We start from the raw sequence: 9,784 nt of genomic DNA on the forward strand, positions 1-9,784 counted from the left end.
GACCTGCCTGTTTCAATTTTCTGCTTCATGCCGCATTACGGACACTCTGAAAGAACAGACTCGAAAGATCACGTTCAGTTCGAGAGAAAAGGCGCATACCAATGTTTTATGACTACTACGACTAGTTGATGTATGTATGTGTGTGTGTGTGTGTAAGTAGGTATGTATGCGTTGCTTCCCGTGCTCTTTTGTAGCGAATCCAGCCCATCAAACGGGGAGACAGGATTCAAACATCGTGAGCCCAGGGCCAGGAAAATATATCCACCTTACTCGTCGACATTGGTCTGCGTATAGTTGATCCAACACCAGTTAAGGACGACTGTTTTGTCCCCCACTCGACCCTTTTTTCGTTCTTGTCTTTGCTCCCCGCTTTCGAGACCACATGAGCAAACACACTGTCTTCCTCGAGGGGGTCTCTCGTCAGTCTCCGTCCCCCCGCACGTGTGCAAACACACATCCAGCTACTGCAGCAACAGCGCCTCGGTGTTCAACACGCCAAACAAGTTCTCAATCTCTCTCTGCACATACTCCAGCTCCTGCGCGACCTGAGCCGTGACCAGGGTGTACGCGTACAACAGTGCGTAGTCCTTCTCCTCCACGACCACGTTGTTCTTCGCAATATGCATGTTGTATCCGTTGCTGTTGCCCCGCGATTCTTCCTCCTCCTCGCCGTTTCCGATCCTAGGGGACGGCGGCTGGTGATCTTTGCGGAACTGGTAAATCTTGCCCAACAACCGGTCCTTGTTGCCCACGACCGAAGGAATCGCGTCGGTGAGCGGATACTCGAGCATCATGGAACTGGCGAGCACTTGGAATACGTGGCAGATGCGGTCGCAAAGCTGTGCGCGCTCTGGCGCCGTATATTCGAGCAGCGCCTTCTCACCAGCGGACAACTGACCTCTTCTAGAGGTCACCAGTCGCATGGCATGGAAACCATCCAGTATCTTGCCGGTGGATTGCATGATGCGGGCGTAGGCGGCATCGGGAAAGGGGCCGCGAAGTTCGAATTCGCTCTTCGCCGAGTTACGCAAAGCTTCGAGTTTGAAGGCTGGGCCATGTGTTAGCGTGCTTAAGTCCTGGCGTTATAGGCGGCTACTTACCATAACGCTGCAGCGCTTGTTCTTCGCCTGCCTTCATATACGACCTTGTGTTGTCGCTCCTCAGAAGTATAGCAAGCGGACCTCTCTTCCAGATGAGTCCCAGCTGAAGATAAAGCACTGATAGACCCTCCTTGAACTTCTTCCTGCCCGAGATGGGCCAGATCGCCCGGCACACGAAGATGCCCCAGAGGATTCCCAGCGAGACGGCAACGAATCTGTGGTAGCATATTTCAAACATGAGAGGATTAGAACCGCCCTCGTCATCGTCGTCATCATCCACCTTTTGCGACAACGAATAGGCATAGAGAACAGTGACGTTCCATGCAAGAAGCGTAATCCTGCCGAAGGGAGCGTTATTCTTGACCAACATCATGTAGAAGCTGAAGAAGCTGACCATCCAGCCCAACAACGCGAGGACCACGCCATTTCCTTGGCTGATGACCCAGGCTGTGAGAGCAAAGGTGACGCCAGCAATCGTGCCGATGAACCTCGCAGTTCCGGTAGTGTTCGCCGCTCCCACCGTCATGGACGCAACAATCATGAAAGAAAGCAAGCCCCATTCGCCTCGCCAGTGTTGATACGTCGGTCTTGTTGCCGGAATGAAGGCGCAGGCTGCCCACACCATGGCACCGAAGCCTACTTTAACACCGAATCGAACTGTACAGCATTTGTTAACAACGTTTGAACGGCTGATCGGATTCCCGTCCACTTACTATCATCGCGGGCCAAGACTCTCAAACATCTAAGAAGTTGCTGCGACATAAACCTCATGATGGTACTTGCATTGGGCGCAGCGTTCCAGCTGAAGGTATCCCTTTGCTTGATCATGGTATCTGGAATTCCTCTCGGCAAGGCCGACTTCCTGATGGGGCGCACAGGTTGCTCGGCGGGTTCCATTGGCTGTTGCAACAAGCGCTCGGTGTCCAAGTTATTAGGATCAGTTTGCCTGGGTTTTGTGGGCGATGAAAAGTAATTCCAGATCCTGAGCCAGTTCCAACTGCGGGAACCCGTCTCGCGGGCGTACTTCAAGTCTTCCAGAGCTGTAAGATAAGCATCAATGTCCTCGGCGACATGCTGCAGACTGAAACTGAAGTGTCCGCAGGCGGCGGCGACCTCTTCGATATCCGCCTGAATCTTCTCCGATCTTGCTCTGCCCAGTTCGATACTATTGTAAAGCTCTTGCAAGGCATGGGTCCTTGCATTGCTGTACAACGCCATGGCATCCTGCAAGCTGTGCTTGAAGTGAGGGTTGACTGTTATCGTAGAATCTGCCCCCTTGGCGAAAGCTTGTTCCCTCAGAATTTCCGAGAGGGTGTATGCCAATGATTTCATTGAGGGACCCAGCAGCGCTATGAAGAGCTCAAAGATCTCTGAGGGCGATCGGAACGTGGGTAGCGGCGCCGGCGGCTCATCTGGCGTTTCCTCGGGGCTTGGATGGCTGTCGAGATCGTCGATCTCGTCGTCCTCCTCAATTGATGCCAAGGTCGCAAACCGGTCTCGAGCCCCCTTGAGATATTGAGACATAGCACGAGATAGCGTCGGAGAGAACACGGTGCTCCCAGGAGACAACTGTCCGGCCATGGGGTCCTGCGGCATTTCCTTAAGTAGGGTGAACTGCGTGTTGGCAGCACTCCTCAGGCCTCCTATAGCCTGCGAAAGCGACTCGAGCGACTTCACCAGGGCCTTTTCTAGGTTGTAAATCTTCTCGCGACCCAGGACCCAGTGCTCCAGTTTGGACTCTCTAAGACTCTTCGTCATCTTACCGTACGTGGTTTTGTACAGTCTCGCAACCTGAGAAAAATCACCCGACATGATTTCGCTTTCGGAGCCGTTCAGAAAGCCGCGCGTGATCATGGACAGCATATCCGCAAGCGAGACGGCGGCAGAATTCATGGAGGCGCGCAGAAGCGCCCTCGCCGATACCCTCCATATGAGGAAATTGACTGTTGCGGTGATGGTGATGCCCATGACCAGCATCTTCAGGACTTGCACGATCTTGGCCTCGGAAAAATGCCCCTCATGGATGGCCTCCTCTCTAGTGATTACGGCGATGATGGCGATTGAGGACAGCGTGCAGCCTACGTTGACCAGTGGATTATTCAGCCTTTGCTTCACCCATCCGATGAAGCCCATGCCGCCACCGATGCAAAACGTCAAGATGAGAACGTGCGACAACGGAATGAGACCGAGCTGCCCTCCGACAACGACAGAGAAGGCCATGGCGAGCACGGACACAAGTTCTGCATACAGAACGGCGATGGTGGCGATGGCGACAGCCTCGACCATGGAACCCCACGTGCGACTGGCGTGAAAATAGACCGTCAACGTCGCGACAACGTGCTTTCCATCAGGCTTGCCCAGAAAGGTCGAAATGGGCGAGAGGAACGTCGCCATGCTTCCCAGCAAGTATGCGACGGTGCATTTCACCACGCCCTTCCCTGCTGGGGACAGGAGCCAATCCCAGAAGTGCAGGGCGGTGGCCTTGATGTTATGTTTAACCACGTCAATGGACTCGCCCGCGGACTCGGCGGTCAACAGAGATCTGTATCCGTTCACCTCGGGCTGGGGTATCTCGATGCTCGATCCGCGAAGGGAAAATTGACGGCGGCTGCGTTCGCCGGTGCCCGGGACGATGAAAGTGCCATTTCGGAGCTTCTGCAGTAGCATCGCGCGTTAGCTAAGGATCTCGGCAAGCGCACTTCTAGTCCTAACATCACATCACTCACGCTCCGTTTCGACGGCCGCCTAGGTGGCCACTGGCTGCCGTTCGACGAGCTCATCACGGTCTGGTGTTCGCCGCACCCAGCCGTTAGCTGTGTTGGAACAACCGTGGGAAGAAGACGCGCTCTCGACAAGGGAGCTTTGCGGGAGCTGTCTCTACTAGGTAGGTAGGTAGGTAGGTAGGTAGGTCCGGGTATAACGTAATACAGGTAGGGTATGTAAGAGGGATGAACGTGTGGCGGCAGCGTCTAGGTTTATTGGATGTAAGCCATATGAAGTTCAATCTTCCCAAGAAATTGACTGTTGCTTCAATCAACCCTATCAGGCCCTATTGCCAGCTGCAGGGGTGTCTAGACAAGAAACTCAACGGCCGGTCATGCTGGCAACAGTTACTGCTGATCTAGGGTTCTGTACTAGGTACGGAGTAGAGGCTGGGCACGTCGCATTGAATGAGAAAGCTCTCCACCCCACCCAGACCCAGACCTTCTCTTGCCTTTGAGAAGATTCCACCTGCCCAATGACGGGATCAGCACTGTGTAAAAACACCCGCCCAACCATATCAGCACTGTCCTCCCAATCGTCATTCTCGATTCGGCTTAAGAGAGTTTAAGTACTCATGTCGACTTCTCTAAATAACATTGCCAAAAAAGAAAAGAAAAACCCAGTCGGCCAACAATGTTCCGAAACCAAGGCACATAGATCTTTCCCTTCCCATTTTTTGGCCGTCATAAGCCGTCGGTGACAACACGGCTCTTTTATGAAGAGGTTTATTTCAAGTATGACGGCAGCAGCTCCCCGCCGGTTTGCTCCGCTGAAGCCTGGCGCTGCACCCAACTCAAACGCACCCCGACTGAAGGGCGTTATCTTTGACGTGGACGGGACATTATGGTATGTTTGAATCCCGACTGTCTGTAGTGAATCAGCCTCATGTTTTCTCCGGTCTCAACCGAGAAATGCGGCCTTTGCTCGAGTCGACTCCAGACCCTCCCGTCTCCTTCGACAAGCATCTGGCACATGAAAGGCCCATCTAGGCCTTGATGCCCAGGCAAGCTCCCAGTGCTCTCTGCGCTTTACTGATCAAGGTTCAGTGAGCCCCAAAACTACATGTTTAGTGAGATGCGCCAGGCACTCGGCATCACCAAATCCATCGACATCCTCGACCACATCTACGCCCTCCCCACAAAGGAGGCCCAGGAGACGGCCATGGAATCCATCCGCCAGATTGAGCGTACCGCAATGGCTTCCCAGGTTGCTCAGCCGGGTCTCACCGACCTCATGTCCTACCTCGACCGCCGCGGTGTGCGCAAAGGCATCTGCACCCGCAACTTCGACGCCCCTGTCGCCCACCTGCTCGGCAAGTTCCTCGAGGGCTCGCTCTTCGAGCCCGTCGTCACACGTGACTTCCGCCCGCCCAAACCCGACCCAGCCGGTATCCTCCATATCGCCCGGACCTGGGGACTGGTCAAGCCGGCAAAGTCAGAGGCAGAGCGGGAGCCTCGAGGCGGAATTGTACCTGGAGCCGAAGGCCCCCTAGGCGATGCTAGCGAGTTGATCATGGTTGGAGACTCCATCGACGACATGACGGCGGGCCGGAGGGCTGGCGCGGCGACGGTGTTGCTTGCCAACGAGGTGAATCTGCATCTGGCTGACCATGAGCACACTGATTTGGTGATTCATCGGCTGGACGAGCTGATCCCCATTCTCGAAGAAGGGTTCAGTGGCAGGGAGTTGGCGTTTTCAAAATGAAAAAGCAGTATTCGGGTGGTGCTTTCCAGACGGCTTTCTACTGACTTATACAATCTTTGGCTGGTCAGTCATCTCAATGACACGTCCTCGGGCAGCAATGAAAGGTCACACAGGGTAGGAAATGCACAATGAATGCCCAAGCGTTCATCACTTTGTCTAGAGAGTAGAGTACGCCTCCAATGAAATCCGTCCTCCAAGCATGCCAGATACGTTGTCCCTTACATGGGTGGCCCTTTTGCGACAAAATCCATACCGTCCTGGCCCCAGCCGATCAAGGTCATTCTGTCCAAGCCAGCAAAATGGCTTAACCATCGGCAACTTCAAGACGCCCGTATTTGCAAGAGACAGGATGATACCATGCATACGCCGAATGATGCCGATGAAGAGAGCGAAGAAAACTCTACTGTGGGCAGGCCACCTGCCCGGCAGTTGGGCCTTCGCGGTGATATAGAAGTCCGACAGTCTTTGTGTTGTTTCTAGATAAAAGGGTCTTCCAAGCCAGCAACATTGTCTGCGCGACACTTTCTACGGCATCTGATATCGAGTGCCGGTACCCGTTGAGACGGGTAGATCGGGGCTGACGCGATCGCGCGTTCCGCTGGATTATCATACGCGGGCCGAAAAGCCGTCTGCGCAGACAAATTGCAGGTCCTAAGCCCTAGATCGAAAGATGACTCTGGTTGTTGTAGCGAAACAGCGCGACCCAAGGCTCTATTATGCGGTGTTGCTTCTTGGTATGACTGAGGCACATCGCCTTGGATATAGTTGAAGCCCTCCTGCGACTAGTTGGAGGTACCATTGTACACATCGCTCGCGTAGCTCCTGGGTGCCGGGGGCATACCAAAGGTTGCCTGTCGCCTGTTCTCGCGTCTTGGGTCGTCAGGAGTGCTCTTACGTGGAGGGGCCGGCGGCAGGGGGCCGCCAGGTGCCGGGCGAACAGGCAAGCTGAAAGAAGCAGCGTTGGCGCTCACGGGCCCTGCGCTATTCGGATACTCGCCAGCTTTGGGGATCGAATTGGTTGTAACAATCCTCTGTCCCATGCCAGGATGCCCACCCGGCTGTCGACTGCTCATGGTGTTGAGCCCGTTTCGAGTGGGGGAGCGATTAGAGTGGCTAACGGGTTCTCGTGGAGAGATGATGCCAGCGCCCGCAATGGGGATCTCTCCCGAAGTCGGCGTGTCGAGGGATCGATCATTTCCAGACCCGCCATGGTAGGTCGGCGAGTCGCTCGAGTTCAGGAGATCGCGAGTGGCCGGTGACAGTTGAGGTGCCAAATGAGACTTGCGGTTGTCTCTCTCCATCATTCCGACCGCCCATTCTCTCAAGTCGACCGGTGTTCTCTTGGCAGCTTGGACAAACGGGTCACGGTCCTACAGGGTAAATGTCAACAGAAGAATCCAGGCTGTCATGGTTGGCTTTAGACTTACAAAAAGTTCCTGGGGAGTCGGCCGTTCGTCGGGAACCTTTGACAGACACTTTTGAATCATGTCTTCCAAGATTGAGGGAAATGCATCGCTCTTTGGTAGTCTCGGCGCGGGCTCGTGTACAATTTGCTGCAGAAGATCCAGAATACCTGCCGGTGCACACTCGCCGTCCGAAAGTTGCTCGCTCGCGTTGAATGGAAACTTTCCAATAGCCATCTCCATTATGGTGAGACCGAAACTCCAGACATCCGACTTGACTGTGTACTTCTCACCCTGAATTCGCTCGGGGGCCATGTATGTCGATGTTCCGACAAAAGTATCTGCAACGGAGTTGATGAGTTCACCAGAAACGCCAAAGTCGCACAGCTTGATGCTTCCTCTGGAGTTGACAAGGATGTTGGACGGCTTGATATCCCGGTGCATAATGTGGTGCTTCGAGTAGAGGTAGGTCAGACCTCCCAGCGTCGCCACTGCGATTTTGCCCAGTACATCGACTCGAACCGGGCCAAAGACCTTCGAAACTCGATCAAGGGCACTGGATACGAATTAATATTAGATTGCAAGGCCATTTGAAACAAAGCCAAACCTACCCGACGTCCATATATTCCATACACATGATGACATCGTTGTGATCGTTCAGGAAAGCGCCGTAGAAGTTGACAATGTACTCGGACGAGCAACCATGCATGATCTGGAGCTCACGAACAATGCGCTTACGCATCTCCTTCTTGGCTTCCACGTGGATAACCTAGAATCGGTCAATGTCGAGTCCATACATGCATTCAATGAGGCCACTGACCTTGCGTGCCATAACGGTTCCAGTCAAAACATGTCTGACTTTGCTGACAGTGCCTCCATTTCCGGAGCCAAGCTCCTTCAGAATCTCGAGGTCCTCTGGTCTCAGGTCCAGCTTGTACTCGATGCCGATTTCCAACTGCGCCGACTGGTCCCCGCCATCCTTATCGCGAGGATCGTATCCAGCTCTGCTGGTTTCAGCGGTTGGGGGCGGCTTGGGCGCAGCAGGCGTCAAAGCGAGACCCTTGACGTTCTTGCGCTTCATAGATCGAGGCGCAAAAGGATCGGCCATGTTGGGCTACGGATTCTCGCTCGCAGAGTGAAAATGAAACGAACCGAAAGTGAAGCTGAAGTACACTAAGAGGTCGCTGTCATGCCTTGCTGACCGGTCGAGGAAAGTTGTATGCTCCCCGAAGAAGCGTTTTCCCGCGCCGTATCTAGAACTGTACCTGCTGTCTCTGATTTCCAAGCCGTCGGCAGTCGTGACTGCTGCGTGCTGCGCAGCGGTTATATCGCAAAGAGGAGGCTGAACACTGGCTGGGGAAGATACAAGATAGTAGTCGCGCCGCCTGATCGGTATAGCAATCCGGATTGCCACTGAAGTCGCGATTATCGGCGCTGGTCGGAGAAGAAGGGGGGCGAGGGCTAGGTGTGAATGGTCGGGAGTATTGAGGTCAGTGTGTGATTGTAGAGCGACTTGCGTGCCGACGAGGTCTGAGGCGAATTTTAGTATCTGGCGATGCAGTGATGGACAGTATCCGAGGTCGACAAGTGGCTGCAGGAAAGGGGGCCAAGAGGGGCGTTAGGATGGCTCGAAATTTATCGGTGTGATTGTTCTCGATGGTGTCCCCGTTTCGGCCAAGGTGGGGTTGGGAGGTAAGGTAGGTAGGGAGGCGACTCCGAGAATGGGCGAGGGGGGAGGGGCAAACGAGCAAGAAATAGGCAACGTGCTCCGTGTTGCTGGATAGGAGTAAATGAGAAAGCCTGGTAGAAGTAAATGAGGTTGCTCTCGATCAGTAAATCGGTGATACGTGGGTCGGGACGGGATGTTGAAAAGAGGAGAGGAGGGGGAAGAGGGGGTTGAGAAGTACGGATAGAGTGGCCACACAACCTAGTACATGGCCGAGCAGAAGAAGCAGAAAAACCAGGTGCAGAAGGTAAGAGGTGAGGAAGAGAGTGGTGTCGGTCGGGTCAAACAAAGGTTCGCTTTCACTTTGACACGGCCAGCACACACACCCACCCACCAGGACGATGGTACAATGTGTCAGGAGCCCAGGTGCAGCCAGAGCAGCCCACCAGAGCCCACGGTCCAGTCCGGTCCCGTCCGGTCTAGTGTCAAGACACAGGTCTCCAGCACATCAAGTCAACAAATGAGGGCTCAGAAATGGTTTCGGATCTAAAGGCGGCTTGCTGTATCCGTATTTCTTGTTCGAGACCTGAACCTGGGCATCCCCGGGGGGTTGGCTTCAGGTACCAATCCCCGCGCCGGCGACAGCGCCAGTAGGAACTGGGCTTTTCTTCTTATCCTTCCCCTTTTCCAGTCCTTTCAGGCGGAGTTGGTCTTGTTTTCGCCTTCGACTGACTGGAGGAGAATGGTCCTCCTTCGTTCTTCGAGTACGATGGAAAAATCATGCCAAGACCTGGACAAAGCGACATGATCCAAACGGGTCAGAGGCGCTAGACGGGGCCAGTGTTTTAAAAACGTCAAGACCCAGCTCCGGAGTACGGAATAAAGGTGACTTGACGCACGTTTTAGAGCCACAGTAGCAGCAAACCGCCTGACTTCCTAGGGGACCCTGCAGTTCCGTGGAGCCAGCAACGAGTCCACGACTGAGCGACGAGGTGGGATGGGAATGGATCTCTCAACCTTGTCTAGACCAGGGAGCCAGGTGCCAGGGGCCTCGGGAGAAGTCAGGGAAGGACCTCCTATCTTACCTCATGGCCACTGACACATCAGCTACAAAGAGTCTGCACAGTCCATCGCTTCATCTTATTCTT

The 9,784-nt window shown here is 54.3% G+C and overlaps 3 protein-coding genes across 3 annotated transcripts; 1 reads left to right on the plus strand and 2 right to left on the minus strand.

The window, feature by feature from the left end:
- Positions 1 to 92: 92 nt before the first annotated feature.
- Positions 93 to 4,252, minus strand: CDEST_13659 (uncharacterized protein). Its single transcript, XM_062929815.1, has 4 exons — positions 3,827 to 4,252; positions 1,814 to 3,755; positions 1,101 to 1,757; positions 93 to 1,048 (listed from the first exon to the last, which is right to left on the minus strand). Exons 1-4 carry the CDS (start codon positions 3,878 to 3,880, stop codon positions 462 to 464), a joined length of 3,240 nt encoding a protein of 1,079 aa, XP_062785866.1. The 5' UTR covers positions 3,881 to 4,252; the 3' UTR covers positions 93 to 461.
- Positions 4,253 to 4,331: 79 nt separating this feature from the next.
- Positions 4,332 to 5,695, plus strand: CDEST_13660 (Putative HAD superfamily, haloacid dehalogenase-like hydrolase). The gene is made up of 2 exons (XM_062929816.1): positions 4,332 to 4,709; positions 4,910 to 5,695. Exons 1-2 carry the CDS (start codon positions 4,579 to 4,581, stop codon positions 5,565 to 5,567), a joined length of 789 nt encoding a protein of 262 aa, XP_062785867.1. The 5' UTR covers positions 4,332 to 4,578; the 3' UTR covers positions 5,568 to 5,695.
- CDEST_13661 (Putative serine/threonine-protein kinase, active) lies at positions 5,696 to 9,018 on the minus strand. The gene is made up of 4 exons (XM_062929817.1): positions 7,791 to 9,018; positions 7,582 to 7,739; positions 6,995 to 7,526; positions 5,696 to 6,937 (listed from the first exon to the last, which is right to left on the minus strand). Exons 1-4 carry the CDS (start codon positions 8,076 to 8,078, stop codon positions 6,350 to 6,352), a joined length of 1,566 nt encoding a protein of 521 aa, XP_062785868.1. The 5' UTR covers positions 8,079 to 9,018; the 3' UTR covers positions 5,696 to 6,349.
- Between the last annotated feature and the right edge of the window lie 766 nt (positions 9,019 to 9,784).

This window comes from Colletotrichum destructivum, chromosome 9, assembly GCF_034447905.1.
Source record: "Colletotrichum destructivum chromosome 9, complete sequence".
Lineage (NCBI taxonomy): Eukaryota > Fungi > Ascomycota > Sordariomycetes > Glomerellales > Glomerellaceae > Colletotrichum > Colletotrichum destructivum.